This window comes from Ips typographus, linkage group LG9, assembly GCF_016097725.1.
Source record: "Ips typographus isolate SLU linkage group LG9, UJ_Ityp_2.0, whole genome shotgun sequence".
Taxonomy (NCBI): domain Eukaryota; kingdom Metazoa; phylum Arthropoda; class Insecta; order Coleoptera; family Curculionidae; genus Ips; species Ips typographus.
This window is the reverse complement of record NC_138430.1, coordinates 9,220,368-9,244,752: the sequence shown is the minus strand read 5'-3', so window position 1 is coordinate 9,244,752 and position 24,385 is coordinate 9,220,368. Positions and strand designations below refer to the sequence as shown.

At 35.1% G+C, this 24,385-nt stretch overlaps 5 protein-coding genes across 6 annotated transcripts; 3 read left to right on the top strand and 2 right to left on the bottom strand.

The window, feature by feature from the left end:
- Positions 1–68: 68 nt before the first annotated feature.
- On the top strand, positions 69–2,825 carry LysRS (Lysyl-tRNA synthetase). 2 transcript variants are annotated; one of them, XM_081986529.1, is made up of 6 exons: positions 69–277; positions 422–861; positions 1,102–1,676; positions 1,728–2,047; positions 2,134–2,398; positions 2,450–2,825. In XM_081986529.1, exons 1-6 carry the CDS (start codon positions 243–245, stop codon positions 2,534–2,536), a joined length of 1,722 nt encoding a protein of 573 aa, XP_081842655.1. In that variant the 5' UTR covers positions 69–242; the 3' UTR covers positions 2,537–2,825. The 2 variants fall into 2 exon arrangements, with proteins under 2 accessions (XP_081842655.1, XP_081842654.1); XM_081986528.1 differs by having other exon boundaries at positions 228–370.
- On the bottom strand, positions 2,643–4,007 carry LOC145733632 (deubiquitinase OTUD6B). The gene has a single exon (XM_081986550.1). The coding sequence runs from the start codon at positions 3,824–3,826 to the stop codon at positions 2,918–2,920; it is 909 nt and encodes a 302-aa protein (XP_081842676.1). The 5' UTR covers positions 3,827–4,007; the 3' UTR covers positions 2,643–2,917.
- Positions 4,008–4,039: 32 nt separating this feature from the next.
- On the top strand, positions 4,040–6,009 carry La (La autoantigen-like). The gene is made up of 3 exons (XM_081986538.1): positions 4,040–4,447; positions 4,981–5,514; positions 5,575–6,009. The coding sequence occupies exons 1-3, from the start codon at positions 4,051–4,053 to the stop codon at positions 5,739–5,741; spliced, it is 1,098 nt and encodes a 365-aa protein (XP_081842664.1). The 5' UTR covers positions 4,040–4,050; the 3' UTR covers positions 5,742–6,009.
- Positions 6,010–7,346: 1,337 nt separating this feature from the next.
- On the top strand, positions 7,347–24,354 carry ome (dipeptidyl peptidase 4 omega). Its single transcript, XM_081986525.1, has 15 exons — positions 7,347–7,659; positions 13,203–13,419; positions 18,421–18,515; positions 18,601–18,675; positions 18,731–18,857; positions 18,912–19,046; positions 19,101–19,270; positions 19,326–19,420; positions 19,686–19,809; positions 19,858–20,090; positions 20,145–20,549; positions 20,603–20,797; positions 20,853–21,013; positions 23,688–23,899; positions 23,957–24,354. Exons 1-15 carry the CDS (start codon positions 7,585–7,587, stop codon positions 24,053–24,055), a joined length of 2,418 nt encoding a protein of 805 aa, XP_081842651.1. The 5' UTR covers positions 7,347–7,584; the 3' UTR covers positions 24,056–24,354.
- On the bottom strand, positions 21,430–23,636 carry LOC145733912 (uncharacterized). The gene is made up of 2 exons (XM_081986944.1): positions 23,367–23,636; positions 21,430–23,313 (listed from the first exon to the last, which is right to left on the bottom strand). The coding sequence occupies exons 1-2, from the start codon at positions 23,634–23,636 to the stop codon at positions 21,457–21,459; spliced, it is 2,127 nt and encodes a 708-aa protein (XP_081843070.1). The 3' UTR covers positions 21,430–21,456.
- Positions 24,355–24,385: the final 31 nt, after the last annotated feature.

Sequence of the window (24,385 nt, the reverse complement as noted above, 5' to 3'; positions counted from 1 at the left end):
TAAACAAAACTAGGTTAGGTTGACTAAAAAGAGACACAATTTTGACAGTATATGACGTCATTAGGTCAAAAAAAAAACTTTATCTAACCTACAATTTCTATAATCCCATTGTGTATTTCATCACCTTTTTTGGTTTTCACCGAATTTTTTTGATTAGTTGTTCTAATCACTTACTCACCACTCTAAACTGTGAAGTGCAGCTTATTAGTATAGTGGCCGTTTTCATTTGGACCTGATACATTATGGCTGAAGCTGCAGAGGAAAAACTTTCCAAGAAGTAAGTACTACAATCTGCAAATATGATGCATGTATTGCATACAGTAAAGCGGCAGTTTTCATTAACAACTGCCCTGCGAGAAATCTCTAAGCGGTAGGTCCGTATTCCTTAAAATTTATTAATATTATCCTGAACTTGTTGCAGTGAGCTGAAGAGGCGCTTAAAGGCTGAACAGAAAGCCAAAGAAAAACTGGAAAAAGCAACGGCGGCGCCTCCAGTGCAGGCTAAAGCAAATAAAATCACTGAAGAGGAAATAAGCCCTAATGAGTATTTTAAATTAAGGACTACAGCAATAGATAATCTGAAGAGTTTGGGTGGTGCCCAACATCCCTATCCTCATAAGTATCATGTTACCATTTCTTTAGAGAACTTCATAGAGAAGTATTCTTATTTGAAAGATAATGAGGTGCTGGAAAGTGATATTATTAGTGTGGCTGGTAGAGTGCATGCCATTAGGGCCTCTGGGGCTAAATTGATTTTTTATGACTTAAGAGGGGAAGGGACCAAGCTGCAAGTGATGGCTACTGCCAAGCAGTATGAGAAGGAAACTGACTTTGAGGAGGATACTGATAAACTTAAGAGGGGTAAGTAAAAGTGTACTATTCATATACAACAGTTTTACAACCATACTGCATTGTACTAACTAAATAAAGAAAATGTTAATATAAGTGTTGCCTCACCTTTAAAGCTCTATGCAGAGCATACATGACATAATTTGACAAAACCATTATCAAATCAACTGTCAAATTTTGCCACCACCATCATGTCATATTTGCTCTGCTACCTCCATAAACCCTCATTATGGATATTTTTAACAAATTTAGGTGACATTATTGGAGTGAGAGGTGTACCAACTAGAACCAAAAAGGGTGAACTATCAATAATCCCATTGAAACTAACTCTACTATCACCATGTTTGCATATGTTGCCACATCTACATTATGGTCTTAAGGACAAAGAGACCAGGTTTAGGCAAAGATACCTGGACCTAATACTGAACAGTAATGTCAGAAAGATTTTCCAAACTAGAGCCAAAATTATTGCTTACATTCGAAAGTTTTTTGATGAAATGGGATTTCTGGAAATTGAAACTCCCATGATGAATATGATAGCAGGTGGCGCCACTGCTAAACCCTTTGTCACCCATCATAATGACCTTAACATGGACTTGTTTATGCGTATTGCGCCGGAATTGTACCACAAAATGCTGGTTGTCGGCGGTTTTGATAGGGTTTATGAAATTGGGAAACAATTTAGAAATGAGGGAATTGACTTAACCCATAATCCTGAATTCACTACTTGTGAATTTTACATGGCTTATGCTGATTATCAGGATTTGATAAGCATTACTGAGTGTTTACTATCTGGAATGGTGCATCATATTCATGGAACATACAAGGTCAGTTGAAATTACTTAACTTTAGGTGTGGTTTTTACTGTTATTGTGCAGGTAAAGTACCATCCAGATGGACCAGAAGGTGAAGAATATGAAATTGACTTTACACCACCTTTCAAAAGGATTCCAATGTTGCCAGCTCTAGAGGAAGCCTTAAAAGTTAAATTTCCTCCTGCAACTGATTTTGGTTTGCCTTCAACCACTAAATTCTTGGATGAGCTTTGTGTTAAAAATAATGTGGAATGTGCTCCTCCCAGAACTACAGCAAGGCTTTTGGATAAGCTTGTAGGAGATTTTATTGAGGAGAAATGCATTAATCCTACTTTTATTATGGAACATCCCCAAATTATGAGTCCACTAGCTAAATGGCACCGGTAAGTTTGATTTTCAGGCAATGGCACACAACTCCATCTAATTTGCCAACACTGGCAATGGTATAGTATTAATTGACTTTTTTCAGTTCAATTCCGGGTTTAACAGAACGATTCGAAGTTTTTGTGATGAAAAAAGAAATTTGTAACGCCTACACCGAATTAAACGATCCAATGGAGCAACGTAGCCGTTTTGAGCAGCAGGCTGCCGATAAAGCGGCAGGAGACGACGAGGCTCAGTTGATTGATGAAAACTTTTGCACAGCTCTTGAATATGGTTTACCTCCCACTGGAGGATGGGGGTTGGGAATTGACCGACTGACCATGTTTTTGACTGATAATAACAACATAAAGGCATGCGGTTTATAACCAACCAAACTTTTTATAATATAGTGCTTTTTTTAGGAGGTATTGTTGTTCCCTGCAATGAAGCCAGATGATCCAAACAGGAATAAGGAGATTAATGAAAATGGTGAAGTGGAGAGCACTTAAACAACAATTACGTTTTTTGTTTCTAACAATAAACTATTGAAGTAAAAAAATTAGGTGATTTGTGTTTACATCACTTCTAGTCAAAGCAGTCCAAATTAAACTCAAATTAGAAGTATGGATTTTACTTCCACAAAACAATTAATACTTATATCAATTTAATCTTACCTCTACAAAAAAATAACAATGTTAGTAAAAAAACAAATTTGTAAATTCACTAAAACAACCAGTATGTATTTGACAAAATTTTTGGTTGCCCCTTATTACTTAATACAAGAAAGTACAAAATTTACACTGCCTATTGAGTTAATTATGTTTATTATTCAGTACACACAACTCATCCATTTGCCTTTACAACATATGAAAGCAGGCAAGCCATAATCATCACGCAGAATCATCTTGTTCCTCTAAAGGCAAAGTTGAGTTGTAATGCTCACCTAACTTGTATAAATGCCTATGGTAAGTTAGTATCAGTTCAGGACCCTTAAAATTTTCACCCTGAACAGTAGCAGGGCCAGTTGCTTGTATTACTTTAATAGGACAACATAGAATGTTTGATAAAGCTTTCAGTTCTAACTGACCACCCCACAATTTAGTTTTTTCCACATCCTTACAGTAACTCTCAAAAGCTTCTTCACTAACAACTTCTGAATCATCATCTTCATTGTACATGAATGGAAGAAAGTCTTCTTTGTGGGTTCTCATAAAGTTTGCTGTTTTTTTCCTCAGTTCATTAACTGAAAAAGAAGGGCCTCCTGACACATTTAATTGGTGTTTTACAGCTAAATACAAGCAATTGCCATCAGCGGGGATGTTGTGGATTTGGAGGTTGATTTCCTGAAGGGCTTTTTTGATGGTGTTCATTTCTAGCATGCGCGGACCATCTTTATTCCTTTCAGCTTGATCAGAAATACGTTTTTCACGTTCTTTAGCCTCGTTTTCCTTTTTGTTACGCCTTTTCTGTGCTCTAGAGATTTTAGTTTCGGGTTGTTGCACTTCTTTTATAACTTCCTCATCTTCAACCTGTTGTTCATTATTAGTGGAATCTTCAAATTCAATCTGAATTTCTTTATATTGACTTAACTCCTGAGAATGTCGTTCCTCTAGTTGTTTTTCTAGCTGCGTAATTTCATCCGTAACGTCTTTTTTCTTCTTTTTGTCTCCTTTTGGTATGCTTTTCTTCATTGACTGTATTTTGTTCTGTAACTCTTTCTTTTCTAGACGGTGCCTTTTAACGACCTCTTCCCTGTCAATGAGTCGATCCGGGGCCGGCTCACCCTTATTTTCTTCCATGTTTTCAGTCAGAAATAACGAAATACGCTAAACCAAAGTAATTTAAATTGTGGTTAATAAAAAACTAAAAAGTTAAATCACCAAATTATAATCTAGGATCAAATAGTAGGGTTAAGATTATCTTCGACTTCTTTTTTTCTTCTAAACAGTAGTAAATGACAAGTAACCTAAAAAATTTGACGTTTTGGATATTGGTTGACATTGACATTTCCATTTGACATGATATGGTTGTTATATGCCCGGCAAGGCAAGCACGTGCATTGTTTCTGACTCAAAATTCCACTAATTCCAGTAAAATAAAAAGAATGGCCAATGATTTAGAAAAAAAGATAGTGCGCCAAGTAGAGTACTATTTTGGCGACATAAACCTACCAAGGGACAAGTTTCTGCAGCATCAAATCAAAGAAAACAAAGATGGATGGATCCCCTTAGAAGTGATGCTGAAATTCAAGCGGCTTGCTGAGCTTTCCACAGATCCCGCGGTCATTGCCGAAGCCCTAGCACAGTCAGATGATCGTATCGTTGTCGTCAGTGACGACAAATCCAAAATCAGGCGAAATCCTGAAAAACCACTTCCAGATAACAATGATGAGCACATCAAAGTTCTTAGAGAGAAAACTGGTAAGAATCACATTTTTATTTAACCAGATTTGTGAACTGTAGTCAGAGTTATGGTTATGGATAGTTTTAGTAGTATTTTCAGGCTAGGATTGGATGTAATGCACATGGGATTACATCATAAGATACTATACCCAAGCTCCAATTTACCTTGCTTTTCTTTGTTTGGTTGATTAAAATTTCATATTGTTCTCAATTAGGTACTGTAGTATCATGTAGTTTGATCCAAATACTTGAGCATCATAGTATACTATTTTAAACTGTGTTTTGACTGTCAAAAAACATAACAGTCACTACTGAGTAGAGTAACTAATTTATCTCCTAAAACTGTCTCTGAGGGGAAAAATTATGTTTTATTGATTGATCTATAAAAATTGACTCATTTTGTTTTGCAAGTTTCAAACCTTAATCTTTTCTCATTGATCTGTGGTGTATTTTTCAATTATTCCAAAACAACTTCAAAATTGTCTTAATTACATTAATATTGTACATAAATACTACTTCCTTATATTGTGACACATTATTCTTAATTTCAGTTTATGCTAAAGGATTTCCTTTAGACGCGCAACTGGGAGACATTCTTGAGTTTATGGACCAACATGGACCCATTGAATCGGTGATACGCCGCACTGAAAAAGATCACAAATTCAAAGGATCCTGCTTTATCGTATTCAAAAACGTCGAACTAGCTAAAGCATTTGTTGCTTTGGAAAACGTAAAATATAAAGAAACGGATTTGATAAGAAAAATGCAGACTGATTATTACGCGGACAAGAAAAAGGAAATTGAGGAAAAAAAGAAAAAGCAAGCGGAAAAGAAACAAGCAATTGTAAAAGAAACTGCTGAAAAAATCGAGTTTCCCAACGGGGCTATCATATATTTCAGTGATATCCCCGAAGGAGAATCTGTTACTAGAGAAGAACTGAAAGAAAAAATTTCAGATAAAAGTGGATTTGAGGTGGTGTATGTAGACTACAACAAGGGGGACAAGGAAGGCTACATTCGTTTTGCCAAAGAAAACAATGCAGTGGATTTTGTTAAAACTTTAGAAGAGGGTGTTTTTGAGCTTGGTAAGTACATCTTTAACCCTGTTTAAACACAAAAAAATGTGATTTATTGATTTAAATTAGGCGAGCACAAGCTTAAGATCAAAGTACTTGAAGGTGAGGAGGAAAAAGATTACTTGAAAAAGACTTCAGAAGCCATGGCAGTTCAACGACAAAAAAAACAACACGGCAAAAAACGCAAGGGTAACTTTAACAACAAAAAGAACACTAAACATGTTAAAAAAGAATAAAGTATTCCTGAATAATTAGTGTTAAGCTAGAATAACTGTTTTTATTTTTGTACAAAATTGGATTTGTTACTGTAATTATTACCTCTAACATTATATTTAATAATGTTGTTTGGATGTAGGAATCAAAGATTGTATTAGTTAGGAGATAAAAGTAATTTTTGTTATTAAACTAAATCAATGATTTCTAGGTCTGAAATGTATTTTATTGAATTTCAATAATTTAGAACCAATAGATTTGAACGTTTTTAATATAATTAATTTGACAGTATATTTTGTGGGTATTTCTAAAAAGTTAGTCTGGTGTTTTGGAAAACTTTCTTAAAAGGATGTTTTCAAGGAACATCAAAGTAAATACCATCAATTACATAAAAAAACAGTAATACGTACCCGCGACTTTGTTTAGAGAAAGTTACGACATAATTCCGCCTATAGATGCATTTCAGTTTCAAATAATCGGCAAAGATTGTTGGTTTGCACAGTTAAAAGTAAAAGGAAGTCTAAGCTATGAATAAATACAAAATCTATGATGATTACAAGTATTCTAAATTGTCCGGTGAAGTTTTGGGACAGGATAATAGTTTTAAGGACAGGCGGTGGTTCAGTTTTGTTGTAAGTAATTTTTGTAGTAACATTTAAATTACCCTCAAAACATTATTTAACTATGTTGGATGTTTTGATGTATAAAACACTTTCTACTAACCATAGACTCGAGTAAGTTTTAATTTTGTGGGAAACTACAAAATTTGCTATTATCTACTGTAAATATATATTTTCCTTAAACTCAGTAATAATTTGTAAAAATCTAGCATCCGTTAGCAAAGTGTGTATAATTATTCTTGTTTATAACTACATCCTTAACGTTGTAACTATTATTAGTTTAGTAGTAACATAGTATTTACTCTTTTATATTTGAAAATCTTGATTTTTCTCGCAAAATGTCATTACTATAATCTTATTGATATGAAAAATGATATCTTTATTGTAAGCGGCTAGTATAAAAATAAAAACGTAAACTTAAAACATAAAAGATTAATTTAGTCGGAGAATTTTATCAATAAGAATTGAATTCTACAGGGTGTCCGTTCTTTTACTACTATTACATTAAAATTATTGATCTCAATCTACAATTTGCAGTTTTAAAATATATGTGTTATTTTAATTCTGGCATCACTTTAAAGGTTTGTTCTTTACTTTTGAATTTGATTTAGCAATAAATTAAATTCTGATGATTATCGAGTCTAATCACGAATTAACTGGATAGCAGGATTCAACCCTCTAAGCCACAATAAATTGAGATATTTGGGAAATCTTTAATAAAACGTTATCTGTTATAACACTTTTGTCATAAAATACCATCATCGTTAAGGATTTTCAAATATGTAATATTAAGAACAATACAAGCCCTGATGCAGGGTATGGCACTGAAATTCCTCATATTCTTAAGTATTTATTCTGATTAATTTACAGCTTTCATCCTAATTCGAAAGATTACAGACGTAATCAATCTCATCCAGATTACTTGGATGTCCATAAAATGACAACAGCACTTTCTTATCAATATACCGAAAATCACTACAAAGAAAGTTGTATATCTCACCTGTCCGCATTGAATTACAATAAACTTGTTCATAACAGTTGCTACCTTCCCACTCGCAACGTCAGACAAGTCCGATACTTGCCGTTCACTGCTTTTACCAGTGGATTTCAGTCCGGTTTGCAGGACTGGTAGAAGTGCAGGTTAGCACGATTTTGTCGGTTTACTTGATCGTTTTTTAGTCGCGTCCGATACGCGGTTTTATGATGTTTTTGGTGCAGTTTTAAGTTTTTTTTTTTTTGATACACCATGACTGGAAATAATGGTACCACAATGGTCAACAATGGCAGTACTTCCACTTTGGAAATGGGTCCAAGCAACCAGGTAAATTTTTGTTTACATTTCGACTGTAATAACATTAATTAAAATAAACAAGGAAACCGAATTCGGACAATGCTTGGATAAACGTTTTACCGCAGTTATTATGTAAAAGATATTTGTCAAAGAGAAAACAACAACAAAAACATGTTGGTCAGTTGTATTTAACTAAGTTGCGTCAAACTCTACCTAAATAATGATTTAAATTATTACCATTAATACTTTGCCAACTACGTAAAATGTCAGAAAACAAGTTTAGAATTAATAATAATAATTGTGGTGTTTATGTTTTTAGGGTCGGTATTTTGAATTTTATCGAAATTAATAAAGTAAGTCAAGTTTTACGCAATTATGCAAGTTTAGTTGTTTGCTGTAGTATAGTACTGATTAAAATTTTGGTTATCTAATATAAGCGCCAAAAAATTGTATAATAACTTTGCGGATCCACTGTGTATGACTTAAATACTACTTACTTACTTATTGATGTATCACTAAATTCATCTAGAGAAATGTATCTCATATCGTAAAATTTGCTTTGATTTCATCACATACCCTATGTGATAAAACTAACAGCACAGAATAGCAAATAAACGAACAAATGTATTTACAGCTTATCGATAATAACTAATCATTTGCTAGTTTTTTTGAGAGCATGCCACAAATTTTGACTAGTATTCTGGTTACAAGTTTTGCAATTCCTTAACAAGATTATTATAATTTAAAACACAAATTCTACTACAGAGGATACCTGATTTGCTTAAAATAGTACAGACAGGGTAATTTCTCAAGTTTCATATCAAATTTCTTCATCAGCTAATGACTTCACCATATCTATTTATAATCTCTACCCTAAAGGGTAGGATATACGTTATAGATTAACTGGACCCACCCTGATATTTTGCAATATTAATATTAAACAACGTTGTATATCACAGGAAATTATAACAAAAATATTGAAAAATTTGCCCTAAATTGTTCTTATTTCACCTAGTAGTATAAATATGTCTTCTGGAGCAAAATGAAAACATGCCAAAATTAAACATTTTGTCAAAAGTAAAAATTGCAATTCAAATGTATGCACTGTGTAAGTAGAATATCATTTTTCTTGATATTGAAAATAAATTTTAGACGCATTTTATCGGTCAGTCAGTTTTAACAACTTATAATTATTTAATAAGAAAATCAATAGTTGTAAACCTTGAAATAATAATAAGGATAACGTGATGGGAATTTAAAATACGGTTGAGATTAACAAACAAATATGATGTTCCCGTCTGCCACACCCAAAAATAATTACTAGGACAATAAAGGTATTGCACCTGGTTAAGATGTTAAAATTCCCATGACGGTGGCTCAAAATCAAGCTGCTTTATGTAGATTCACTGAACTGACAAGTCATTCAGTATTCTGTAATTAGATTTATTTTTTTTAAAGTGTATTCATTGATTCACTAACTAAATTTAGTTGATAATAATTATTCTTTTCCATTTATCACTTCATGGCCGTTTGTATAGCGTTTCCGCTCTACAAGCGGCTGGTTGACTAAATGTTCCTGGTCACGGTATAGAAAACAATATTCTTAAGGTGAAACCTCTTTATCAAACTTCTTTTGACCGTGTCGTAATTTCTTCTTTGACTGGACGAATTTAACCAGCGTTATATTACCATTGTTTTTGACTGTAATTTAGTAATAGTACATATCTATATGCATTGGTATTATTTTCCTATTCATTGTTAACAAAAAAGTGGTTGTTTCATTCACTTAACTTTGGAGTTCACAAAGTTCAAAAATTTTATTTTACAATATACATATAATATACAAATTTTGCATTGTCCAGAGCACCTTTTTCTTTTCGTAACATGTAAGTATATCTAATGTTGTAATCATCATTAGTACTTGGCAATTAACTGCAAGAATAAGCTGATTTACTAATTGAAATTAATGAGCATAACAAATGGGATATTGCAACCCCATGCAGTCATAAACTGTATAAAATTATAGTTGTTTCATAAACATATGGTTCGAAGATAGCTAAACAGCCATTTATAGCTTTAAAAATAGCAGTAAGAGCGTGATTCTATTCAGGGAATAATAATTATTATAATGAAATAAAACCTATTTGATTATGAATTTACTTCAATGCCAAAAAGTTACTACTGGAATTGCATTGTTGATTTCAGAATTACCCAATCAAACTTGTATAATTCTAGTTGCACAATATAGCACTTTGCAAGATTTATTGCCTGGAATGCTGTATATCATTGAATGGCATCCGTGTAATGATACTTGCAACCTACTGCGGTAGGTTGATGAATAGCAGGTGTCCAAACTGCTAAGTAAACTAGTCCGGTTGTTTGGTCAAGGTAGTTTACTGACATTTCAGTATAAATAATTGAATATAAAACTCTCACAACCAGTTTGAAGATGCAAAATAGCAAATACTCTCCATCCTAGCCGAAGTCAGCTCATGACGGTAATTTTCTGGAAAAATTGAAAAATCTGAAAAAATAATTTGTTTTTTACATTTTTGTACTATTGACAAGTTTCTTGACAATTCTAGTTTTTAATTTTTCAAAGTCAAACGGTGCGTGGTACAAAAAAAGTGTATAGAAGGTAAAAGTTGCATCCCATCAAGGTGCATTTGTGGTGAAAAACTTCAGACCTCTAACCTGAAACGTTCCTGAGATATTGAGCAAAAACTACAAAAAAAAGAGAGTCAACTTTGACGCCCTCTAGCGGCTAAACGGGACAACTTAGCCGTGTCCCCTCAACGTCACGTGGTAGTCCACCGCCTACTATACTAGAAAGAAAATTAAGAAACAATATGGCGGTAAATGTGGTGACAGTTTACGTTTGTTTGTATTGTGGAAATTGAGTTTTTTGTGGATTGCATGAATTTTTACGGTTTAAAATCGAGACTTGCAAAAGTTATTTTTGTTTGCTGCCTATTCATAAGGTTTTCAAGCCACATTGAAACAACAATTCAGGAAAAAGCCCAACCGTGTCAGTTTTTCACTTTACAAAAAACCGGATCGAACTCAACAGTGGTTAAACCCTTTGAAGTGGGATGATTTTACTCCAACACTATACTCAATGGCAAGTGCTTTCTAGTACAATTAAACTTATTAGTTACTTATTACATTACATGCATTTTAAAGCATCCTTCATTGTAAGAGCAGAAGCCAGAAGCTATTGCACCGCCCTCTGTACAAGAAAGCCTAGAATGTCACTTTTAATGGCGGCGTTAGCGGTTTTCGTTTTGTACACAAACCTATGCAGATGCAGTAGAAAATATGTTTTTTTAAATTTTTTCGTGTACTTGATTAGAAGTTGTGAGTGAAAAATCAAAGAACGCTTCATTCCTGATCCAGATATGTATAGATATGGCTTTTTAGACTCAATAAAGTCCAGCCAAAGCAAGTTTGGTTAGAACCCTTTGTCCTGGAAAGTACAACAAACTAATGTGAAAACTGCTCAATCAAAGAAAATTTGGAAATCCTTGAAGCTAGGTAAGCAAAACTGGTAAATGGGTTTTATATTATTACCAAGACCTTTCTTTTAAAATGTAAATGTGCCAATGGAACTTCTAAAAGCTGTCCTGTTTCTTCAGAGTAAACCTTTGTTGCTCTCAAAATGCAGGCGGCCTCAAAATGTAACTCACATGCCTCTTACTTATTGCCTCTTACTATGTATGTAAGAGGCAATAAGTTTACTGAATGAGAAAGCATATTGTACTTACCACTGAGTATTGTGTTGGGAGTAAAATCATTCCAGTTCAAAGCTTTCAACCACTGTTGGGTTCGAGCAGGGTCTTTTGGAAAGTAAAAGACTGACACTTTTGGGCCTTTTACCAAATTGCTTTTAGAAATTTGGCAAACAACCAGTGGACGGCATATTGTAGAGGCAATAGAATTTAAGTTAAAAAAACAACCACAAATTATAGAACAATGAAGGAACAATAACAATAGTGATAACACAATAAAATGAACACAAACTAAACTTTCACTAGAACAATAAACGTATAAACAACAATATACAATAGCAAACAAAAATTACTTTGGCAAGTAATCCCAAGTCTTGACTTTAAACCTTAAAAATTAATTTAATCATCGAAAAACTCAATTTCCACAATACAAACAAATGCAAACTGTCAACCACTATTTCGGCCATATTGGAATTTTTGTCATGTACCTTCTTGGCTTTCTTGTACAGAGGGCGGTGGCTATTGGCGTTTCAAGGTAAGAGATACTCCCTCTGGTGATCAGTTTTGAAAACAATTTTTTGGTAGACGATCCCTTTCTTACTTCCCTGCCGCTAGCCATGAGATAGACTTTACAGGTTATTGTGCTGGTAAGTCCTTAATTGAAAAATGTGAATCACCCTGTATATGTAGGTGACTCCTGTGATATAACGTTTGTCCTCTTAATTTTCAAAGCAAAAGGGCCATTAATCAATCAGTTCATTTGCATAATAACTACTTGCAGTGACTGGTCTAACTTTATCAAACTGGTTATTGTCAAGACTATTTACTGCTATAACACAATTTATAAATACGTTTAACTGGCATCCGTATTAATGCCCAAAATGTGGGTCATTCTGTTTTGTTGTTGTTCAAAATTGTTCTCACAAGTTTTTCTAGATTTTATAGAAATAACCAGAGAATTGTTTCTATTAAATTATATTATTTAAAGTAGGTATAAGTTAAGTTTGAGAAATTACCCTTTTTGTCTGTTTTACCAAGTCAATAATGAAGCAAGCACTGAGGATGACACTGTTAAAGAAAGCAACATATTTTACAAAAATTCATTTATTTTCACCGTTTAAACACCCTGTATATTATCACTAGAATTCTATGTTAATAACTGTATTAATAAAATAATTTAAGAAAGTATTAAACTAATCAGCACAATAAGGCTTAAATACTTAAATCATAAACAAGCACCTTGTAAAGTTATAAGTGTACTAATAAATTAAATTCCAATATCCAGCAGTACAATCAGGAATAATAGGATTTGGAATTTACCACAGCAATATGCAAAACCACTCTATTTCAGGCTCTCCACAAATTTAATTCTCCTCACACATATACACTCACAAACTGTCATTAGTCAAAAGGAACACTGCAGTAAACCGTTTTATCAAAACTCCTATTTCACAGTACGTAATTCGATCGTTATCAGCTATTAGAAAAGGCACTATAATTTATGGCGGCCTTCATTTTAAATTATGTATAAGAAAGGGTTTTAAAATTTCATTACTGTGTTTAACGTGCCTGCCCAGATTTAGGGCAGACCGGTGTTTATTCAACTTCAAATAACTTTATTATTGATTCATTTTTAGTTGTAGCAGTAGATTTGTTTGTAGCTTGTGATTGGTCAAAATGAAAGCAGTCAGCTGAAAGCTGCTTTTTTTGACCAATCACAAACTACTCACTACTCTACTGCACATGTAGACTTACTGAGTGAAACTCAGTTATTTTCAAATTAAGACATCTCTGTTGTTGCTCTGGTTCTCTGTCATTATGAATGTTAAAATTTTGTTTTTGCAGGATCTACTGACATTAAAGAATACAAGAAAAAAACGTATGTGGATTATAGCCTCACTAGTTGGACTACTAGTCGTAGCTCTAGTTATAGCTGCCATAGTGTTACTAACAACCACAGATGATCAACACGCAGATGAAGTGACTGCCGAATCGTTAAATCTAGAAGACTTTTTAAATTACCGATACAATCCAAAAACTTTTAATGGAACGTGGGTTTCAGGTAAAATTTACAAACTTAGTTATCTCGTGTTTTAAACTTAAAAAAAAATTATTCGTGAACGACCTACAACAACTCCAAGTACATGCTAACCGTAGGTCGGTCGTAATAGTTTAATGCCTTACAATTTTATTATTATTTATAACGTCAAGGTTATTGAATGGTTATTACAATTTGTTGTCTTTTGTCGGTGAAGGTGTTAAATGAAAAGAAAATAATGACCGACTCTGGTTCAATGGTTGTTTGCTGTGGGACTTAAATTGCCATACCATTTACAGTGATTACCTAACTTTTTTGTGTAAATTTACAACCTTAAGTTTCTTGATTGGAAATTATCTCCAGTAATAATAACACCCTGTATACACAGTACCATGATAGTGGCCGCATTCGTTTTTGCGCTCCATGGAGCGCGCAGAACTTTTTTGACGTCACAATGGCGTAATTTGACATTTGGTCAAATTATGGTTTTGCCAAGTTAGGTCATTGTGACGTCGAAAAAGCTCTACGAAGCTTAAAAACGGATGCGGCCATTGATTAATATTAATTAACACCAAAGATAAAGTAGTAAACAAATTAACATAAAAAAATTAAAACAAACGCAGTTAGTTTAATTAAAAATTCAAATTAATTTGTCTGTAACTTGCACGTGTAATTGAGCTGACCCTTTAAAGCTTTGCAAGAATGAAAAAGCTACAACAAAGCTGTCAAACTATCGTGCTTGTGTGGAATGTGCGTAAATCCGCTGAAATGCATTTTATAGGTTAATAAGTGGCATTTTGACAGTTCTGACGTTTGTTTGCCTATTTTTAAGGTGCTGTCTGTCATTTAAGTGTCAACAGTCACAAAAAACAAATGGCCGCCGAGCTGTCAAATTGCCCAAACCCAAATAAAGTTCATTTATATTTTCTTCATTTACTTTGTGAACTATTTGTTGTTTGACTCTGAATAACTGCCTTATTTGACCGACAAGGAATAGATTTTTATATGTAGATGGATAGCCAATGAAATGGGCTTTCCAGCGATATGTAATATTAGTTGATTACATTAGTCCAACATTAGATGGACTAATAATGATTAGAATGTGCCAGATCTTCCAGCAGACATATTAAATGTGTCAAAGGCCTCTGAAACATTCTAATAGACATCTTCAAGTGCCAGAAGCTTCTAATAATGATTAGAATGTGCCAGAAGCTTCCAGCAGACATAATAAATGTGCCAAAGGCATCTGAAACATTCTAAGAGGCATCTTCAAGTGCCAGAAACTTCTGATAAGAATTAGAATGTGCCAGAAGCCTCCAGCAGACATATTAAATGTGCCAAAGGCCTCTGAAACATTCTAATAGACATCTTAAACTAACAGAAGGTTCTAATAATGATTAGAATGTGCCAGAAGCTTCCAGCAGACATAATAAATGTGCCAAAGGCCTCTGAAACATTCTAATAGACATCTTCAAGTGCCAGAAGTTTCTAATGATGATTAGAATGTGCCAGAAGCTTCCAGCAGACATAATAAATGTGCCAAAGGCCTCTGAAACATTCTAATAGACATCTTCAAGTGCCAGAAGCTTCTAATGATGATTAGAATGTGCCAGAAGCTTCCAGCAGACATAATAAATGTGCCAAAGGCCTCTGAAACATTCTAAGAGGCATCTTCAAGTGCCAGAAGCTTCTGATAAGGATTAGAATGTGCCAGAAGCCTCCAGCAGACGTATTAAATGAGCCAAAAGCCTCTGAAACATTCTAATAGACATCTTCAAGTGCCAGAAGCTTCTAATGATGATTAGAATGTGCCAGAAGCTTCCAGCAGACATAATAAATGTGCCAAAGGCCTCTGAAACATTCTAAGAGGCATCTTCAAGTGCCAGAAGCTTCTGATAAGGATTAGAATGTGCCAGAAGCCTCCAGCAGACGTATTAAATGAGCCAAAAGCCTCTGAAACATTCTAATAGACATCTTCAAGTGCCAGAAGCTTCTAATGATGATTAGAATGTGCCAGAAGCTTCCAGCAGACATAATAAATGTGCCAAAGGCCTCTGAAACATTCTAAGAGGCATCTTCAAGTGCCAGAAGCTTCTGATAAGGATTAGAATGTGCCAGAAGCCTCCAGCAGACGTATTAAATGAGCCAAAAGCCTCTGAAACATTCTAATAGACATCTTCAAGTGCCAGAAGCTTCTAATGATGATTAGAATGTGCCAGAAGCTTCCAGCAGACATAATAAATGTGCCAAAGGCCTCTGAAACATTCTAAGAGGCATCTTCAAGTGCCAGAAGCTTCTGATAAGGATTAGAATGTGCCAGAAGCCTCCAGCAGACGTATTAAATGAGCCAAAAGCCTCTGAAACATTCTAATAGACATCTTCAAGTGCCAGAAGCTTCTAATGATGATTAGAATGTGCCAGAAGCTTCCAGCAGACATAATAAATGTGCCAAAGGCCTCTGAAACAGTCTAAGAGGCATCTTCAAGTGCCAGAAGCTTCTGATAAGGATTAGAATGTTCCAGAAGCCTCCAGCAGACGTATTAAATGAGCCAAAAGCCTCTGAAACATTCTAATAGACATCTTCAAGTGCCAGAAGCTTCTAATGATGATTAGAATGTGCCAGAAGCTTCCAGCAGACATATTAAATGTGCCAAAGGCCTCTGAAACATTCTAATAGACATCTTCAAGTGCCAGAAGCTTCTAATAAGGTTTAGAATGTGCCAGAAGCCTCCAGCAGACATATTAAATGAGCCAAAAGCCTCTGAAACATTCTAATAGACATCTTCAAGTGCCAGAAGCTTCTAATAATGATTAGAATGTGCCAGAAGCTTCCAGCAGACATAATAAATGTGCCAAAGGCCTCTGAAACATTCTAATAGACATCTTAAAGTGACAGAAGGTTCTGATAATGATTAGAATGTGCCAGAAGCTTCCAGCAGACATATTAAATGTGCCAAAGGCCTCTGAAACATTCTAATAGACATCTTAAAGTGCCAGAAGGTTCTGATAAGAATTAGAATGTGCCAGAAGCCTCCAGCAGACAGCAGACATATTAAATGTGCCAAAGGCCTCTGAAACATTCAAACTTTGACGGTTTGGCAGCTAGAGTAAGGCCCTCTACATTTCCCCTTGCAGACCAATTGAGTAACTTTGACTACTTTTACTTTAACCCTAAATAACTCGGTTATTTGACAATCTACGTCAAAAAGTCAAGAAAGGTAAAAGATAGTCAAGGTTTCGAAAAATATGGTCACATGACCTGGTAATTTTGTCGGTTTGGCCGCTACAGGGTCTCAAAATTCCCCTTTGAAGACTAAACGGGTGGATTTGACTACTTTTGCTTTAACCCTGTATAACTGGGTCATTCGAAGAGTTACGCCACAAATCAAGGAAGGAAAAAGATAGCCTAGATTGACAGGTTTCTAAAAGTATGATCAGATGACTTTGTAGCTTTGATCATTTGGCCACTAGAAGGCAGCTGTGCAGACCAAAGTGCTGTTTTTGATTATACTTTAACATAAAATAACTTCAAAAAGTCAATAAAGTAGCTGCATGCCAATATTTTAATTTAAATTAATTTCCCAAAACAATGTGTGCACTAATTACAATATTCATTGGTTGCATATTATTGTTTACTTTCTCTTGGACAACGTTTTGATTGCCTTTGACCATGACCGACGATATATAAAAATTGATCACACCATAACATTTACCATTTGCAACTTTGCCGTAATTTAAATTCCTTTTTGCCATTTATTCCCAGGCAGCTTAACGACTTTGTCCAACCGCTTAGTAAATTGTATGTAAATGAAGAAAACTTCATAACATAATATTGATTAATAGCTCACGGTGATTACAGGTATTTATTAGAACGATCTAATCTGGATGAATAAATTTACAGCCACTCCATGAAATGTAACTACTTGATATCTGCCAGTAAACACGCAAGCTGTCTTTTAAGACTTTTTGGCTTTTGTAGCACGCTATAGGGTGCTAAGAAATAATTAGGTCATCCAGAAACACATTAATTTCTACAATTCTATACATACATCTTAAAAAAATGTTTTTTTTTTAATCAAGGAGATTAAACATGCATTAAAGAAAGGAACATTAACTATGCGAATTACGAACTTAAATATAGCGCACACAGTCACATTTCTTACGCCTAATATGCTAATAACGAATTTTTTACTGCTAATTAGGTAGTTTCATTACGATAATAATAAAGAATGTGTAAGAAAGCCCAAAAATAGTACTGAATTGCAAATTAAGGTCCTGAATCTAATATTTATGAGTTTCTGGTAGGGAAATGAGAATTGAATATCTCTGACTTGCATTTTGTGGAGTTGATGTAAATTTACCACTATTTTAAGAAATCATCTAGAATATTCATATATGCGTAATATGTTGTTGCGATACAAATTTGCATGACTATTACTATAAGCCCTGTAAATCAGCCTGAAGGTGAAAGTACATTCTTTTCTTGGATTGGCAAAGTTGAAACCAGTTAATAAAAGTGTCCGCTGCATATAAAACGGCTTTAAAAAGGGGGTTACCAAATTTTGCCTTAATATACTTTCACATGACAAACGGGTGGAGAATATTTGATCAGATCCGTTAATGGTATGCTAAATTTTGTGCTGAAACGAGAAAGATTTCTCCACTTGATTATTATTTTTGTTACACAGGGTGGCACTGAAAAGCGCATTTATAAAATGAAAATAACCCTTATTTGCTTTGATACATGAACTCAAAAATATCACCAATGGATGATTGGAAATCTATTTTCATGGTGAAGAATTTTACATTTTCTATATTTTTCACGTGACCTAATATAAAATCTGTTAATCTAGTCTTGTAACTCTTCTACTAATGTCATTGCATTAATTATAATTAACAGCCATATTGCACACAAATCAAGTAATATGAAAGTTTGCTCTCTGGCTAATTACTTTCTCCCTGTCGAGGAATGTTAGGATTTACTCATTCATTGGTTGTTGTGTACCTCATGAACAGCTTTTTCAGGTAGCAAATTGATATTCACCGACTCTACTGGTGATCTAATTTTATACAATTTACCAACCGGAGACACCAGTACCCTTTTAGCTGCTAATGACAGTGTAAGTGGAATACTAAACATTTTTTTGTAATTCAGATTCACATCTGAAAACCTACTTATGGTCGTCAAAATATATTATGTTTCAGATTATGCTTACAGCGTTTGACTTTAAGATATCAGCAGATCAACAGTATTTACTAGTAGTCCACGACTATCAAAAGGTATATGGATTTAACTATTGTAATTGACAGTGAGTTTCTGAGTAAACATTTTTAGTTGTACCGACATAGTTATAGAGCTAGTTACACGATAATAAATTTAAGTAACAATAACAGGACTGTATTGCAAGCCGATGAAACTATAACAGGTTTGAGTTTTTTCCTGGTAGAGTGGGCACCACAAGGTAAGTAAACTTACCCACTCACTAGGGAGGATTTTTAAAAATGTTAGTTTAAAGGTAACGCTCTGGTTTACGTTTACAAGAACAACATATTCTACAAACCAAGTGCTGAAAGCGAAAACGTAATAGCCATCACAAACACGAGTGAAACTCAGTTTATTTATAATGGAATTCCAGACTGGGTCTATGAAGGTAATTACCTCTATACCATCAATTAAAGAATTATAATGATTTTTTCTTTTTTAGAGGAGATTTTCAGTTCGAACAAAGCCTTATGGTTCTCGGAGGATGGAACTAAAATTGCTTATGCTCGATTTGATGATACCAACGTAGAAGCTATGGTTGTTCCAGTTTATGGTCATCCTGGAAATCTTTACTTCCAATATCCTCGCGCCAATCTGGTCAAATATCCTAAAGTAATGTCAGTTTTCTGTTTTGCATATAGTAATTAATCGACATTGTTTTATTTAGGCTGGTACTACAAATCCTACAGTAACATTGTTTGTGTACAATATAGCTGAGGCAGAAGTAACTGAACTTGAAACCACCAGCAGTTTACAAGATGTGTAAGTATTGTTCTTAAAAGCATATTGTAGTATACCTACTTTTAACAACCCAGACTCACGTTTAACTTAGACGGGTCACGATTTATACATTAACCAACAATAGGCTATTAATATACCAGTTAAGTGACCGAAAATCAACAATGCATATTACAGTTGTGTGGTGCTTATTTCTGTTTTGACCACAGTTCAATGGAAAAACCAAATCTAGTTGTACTTGCTAAAAAACAAACTTATTTTCTTACACAATTTAACGGTTTTATTATAGAGATCACATATTAACCTCAGTAACATGGGCAACCAATAACTCTCTTGTCGCCGTGTGGATGAACCGAGTACAAAACCATTCGGATGTAGTCGTCTACGAACAACTTTCCAGCACTCCAACCATTGTAAGTTACGTTCTCTCTTACGAACCAACTTAACTGGATTTAATTTAGGTGAAGACAATCGAAGAAACTGCCGGTTGGGTGGAACTGTTCGTTCCTCCTAAAGTATCGGAAAGCGGTACCCAAATAGCTTTGTTAATGTCAAAAGATGAAGGAACCACTTTGGGATCGTACCGACATTTGGCTTTGCTTGATGTTCAAAGTAACGCAACTGAAGAATTCCTAACTAGTGGTACTTACGTTGTCACCGAGATACTGGGATGGAACCATGAAAACAACCAAATGTAAGAAGTAAAATTAAATGCAAAAAAAGATAAAACATTTGAATTCCTTTTCAGCTATTATACTGCTACCGAACTGAACAACTCAGCAGTCCAGCACGTTTACTCCATATCACCCACGACGAAAACCATCACTTGCCTGACTTGCGAATTAACATCGAGAAATGGGGACGACAGCTGCCTCTACAATTCTGCAGAAGTCAGTACTGATTCCACGTACCTGGTGATCACGTGCAATGGACCTGGAGTACCCCACATATCCATTTACTCAGCTAGCGGTACTGAAGTATTGGAATGGACTGTCAATGAAGAATTGAACACCTTACTAGCCGGAAAAACGCTCTATGACAAGGAAATTGTAGAGTTTGAAATAGCGGACGGATTTACTGGACGGGCATTGTTGAAGCTTCCACCAAACATGGATCGTAGTGGTGAGACCAAGTATCCTATGCTGGTTAATGTGTAAGTTGATGGGTCGAAGTGATTTTTAAGTTAATTTTGGGGTTCTGCTATAGATACGGAGGTCCAGACACTTTTCAAGTAACTGAGAAATTCAGTATTGATTGGGGCAGTTACCTGGCAGCTAACAAAAGTATCATTTACGCCACAATTGATGGTAGAGGTTCAGGATTGAGGGGCAACAATCTGTTGTTTTCTGGATACCGCAAATTAGGCACTGTGGAAGTGGTCGATCAAATTAATATGACCAAGTAATCATTCAAGACCGCTATTTGAATCTTCCAATGGACTTTCAATGGTTTTCAGGCTGATTCAAAAGAATTTAGATTATGTAGACTCCACCAGAACTGGAATTTGGGGATGGAGCTACGGAGGATACGCTGCTGGAATGGCGTTAGCTACTGATACCGAAGATGTATTGAAATGTGGTATATCAGTGGCTCCTGTAACTGACTGGGCTCTATATGGTAAGCATTTTTTCTTCCGATCCTAATAAAATTGTACTTTGATCTAAAAATACCGATTAAGATAAAATTAACAAAAACCAAGTTGCTCGAGTGATAAATCTTCAAACCTACTTTGATCTCATGCAGCCTAAAAAAACGCTTTAGTGCCATAAATAAATTCAATCATATCAAATCTAAAGAAGCATTAATCCCTCGATTTTATCTATTTAGGTTAAAATAAAGAAAGAACAAAGGGTCATAAATTTAGCTCAATTGATAGTTGCCGCCATATCGGGACAATCGGCCTGAATTAATTGTAGAAGGTTTAATTTTAGTATTGCGTTTTTCTGTCAAGATCTACAAAATGTATCGTTATATTTTCTTCGTATAATTTCTTCACTTTTGACACACAATCCTCGATTAATAATAATCTGTAATCTGTAAAATGGATCTCTATTATTTTTCTAATTTTTATAATCATATTCATCACTAAGCTCAGATGAACTGGAAGTCTGAAAATCGTACCCAAATATATACGACTTATTTGGTCCAGTCCTACGATACAAGTCATAAGTGCCCGCCATGTTTGAATGACACGCCGAATGAAAATCATACACCGCATTGCCTGGATTATCATTGTTTGACCCTCCTTTTCCATCTTGAATTTCAATTTGATTCACCTGATCTGGTTGCGTTTTGATTACCGTTTCACTATCATCCTGAAATTCTTCTGCGGTACCACTAGTACTGGTTACAGCTTGCGGTTTATCATCTGCTGACATATCTTGACTGGTTATTGAGGATTCGTTTTTAAAGGTTGTGTTGTACGTGGGTAGAATTAAGGAGCTATCTTTAGGCATATCTCCACTTCTTGATTGGTTTTGTTGATTATCTTCCATAGTTGGTCCGCCATCTGGTGGTTGACTTTTACTTGTAGTGCTTAAAGAAGTAGAGTAACCGCCATTTTTGCCAGACAACGCTGGGCATGGTACGGTGTTTTTAGTTTGAGCCCAAGGAGGTGCGCAAATTCTAGGACCATTATCGCTACTCGATTCATCCATCGCAAATGAAATCCTGCGAAAACTTCCGTTTTTGTCTTTCTGCAGTGAGTGTTCGGAAATTTCAGCTATTGAAGGTAACATTTTCATGGAGTTGTTGGTGTCGAGGATTGCGGTCTTATCACCCGGAATGCACACACATGGAGAACTGAGACTGGACTTCCGGTTAGTTTTGAAAGATTTAGACCCACGTCTCTCTTTTCGTTTGGATCGTTCCGATTCACTGGTGGATGAGAGTCCTGGAGTGGATTTTTCACTAATGGACTCACAACATTTACACAATGGCTTGTCAGTTTTTGAGGAAGATTTTGACACCATCGAAGACCATTTAGAAGATGAAGGGGAGGATGAGGTTTCTGTGCCTTTGGAATCTTTGTCATCGTTGTCTTGTGACTTTAATCTATTGTTCCTCATTCGGTAGCAAATGAAGCAAGTTCCAATCAGGAACCAGGCGACAATAATCACTAACATTGCAATCAGAAGAAGTTTGTTTCGGTTTGAGGTGCATCCAACACCTGGGATAGCTCCTACTTCCTCGTCCCCTTCATCAGAAACACACGGTTTGTTGCCCAGTCTTGCTCCTAAAGCTCTTAAAGTGTTTTGCACTCTCACTATACCACCAAAAGCGGAGTAGAACTTATCATCGTGTAGTTTGGGAATAACGTCCTTATCAATCCACGTGTATAAGTTATTCTGAAATCTTTGTATAAGGTCTTTCTTTGCGTTCTTTTCTTTAAAACAGCGTTCCGCTGTTATAAAGTACTTCATTACTACATAGGCAGCTCTTTTGGATTCAATATTTCTTAGCGCAAAATGTTTTAAGGGTAATGCGATAGCAGTAGGTTTACTGCGTGCATCGAAAAAAGGTAAAGGAAAGTAAAGCCCTTTTTCTAAATTTACGGATCGTTTTTGAGTTCTTATGGGTTCGTGCTCGTAATACATTAGCTTTTGACAGCAAGATTCGTTAGCAGTTTTGGGGTGGTTCAAGGTGTCCATATCAATGATAGGTACTTTCACTTCTTTGTTAACCCGCATTGGTTTAGTCCAACCTTGGCCGTTGGTACGTAAAAACCATTTCAGTTCCTCGTAGAGTTGAATTAGTTTTTCCATGTAGGCATAATCGACAGCCCCTGCGTAAAAAGCCTTTCTAGCCATTGGCAAGACTGCGTGATGCAAAAATCCTCCCAACAAATCTGTCAGGGCCAGCAGCATTAGATGGCGCTTTCGAGCTTTGGTTTTTGACCTGACTGTATCGATAACTTCCTGAAATTGTTCTTTTTTAACTTCAGTCGGAAAGTTAATGAGGAAAAGGCAACCTTAAAGTATTCAACCAAGTCTTCAATATCCGCATTACACTGCACTGAAATCAATCTCGTGTCTGGCACAATGTCTTCTAAAATGACCCGAGCAGTCAAAACTGCTATTTCCTCTTGAGACCAACATGTTTTGTAAATGTCAGTGGGATTGAATAGGACCGTACCAGTGCCCGATGTGCGTATTTTATCACAAGGATCAAAGGCTAAACCAGTATTAAAAAGAAAACTGTAAAAGAGAGTAGAAAAAGTGTAAAAAATGTTAAATGACATTTCTTGTCATTGCTATGTGGTTAGACAGCGTCAGTGACCCAACATTTCCAGATTCAATATACACGGAAAGATTCATGGGACTTCCAACTTCAACCGATAACTTGCAAGGTTACGAAAATGCCCAACTCCTCACCAAATACGCAGGACTGAAAGATAAAGACTACTTCCTGATTCACGGTACTTTTGATGATAACGTCCACTACCAACAGTCGATGATGTGGGCTAAAATGTTAGAGAGGAATGACATACTCTTCAGGCAACTGGTAAGTAGTTTTACAGCATTAACAACACACATTTAACTGTAATGCTAAAAATTGCAGAGTTACACCGATGAAGACCATAGTTTAAGCTCAGTTCGGCCACATTTGTATCATTCGTTAGAGAGTTTCTTGAATGAGTGTTTTACCGAAGAATCCTAAGCTGAACTTATTTTCAACTAATGTTTCACTACACTCAGTAATTTTGTTGAACTGATCCACAACTTTATTTATACTTACAGCAAATTGTATTATATAAAAGATGTAAAACAAATAAGTGTCATACGTGTATATAAACTTCCTAGATTATTCTGTAAAGCCGTCCAGAGTAATGAAACTTAAAAGGTTATCAGGGTACGGCATGGAGGTAATCTATGAATGGCATCCTTGGAGGTAATTTATGAATGTATATATTTGTATCAATCAAAGTTGTAAATGTAAATAAAAACTATTTCTTTCAACGTATTTTGTTTGAATTACGCCAGCAAATGG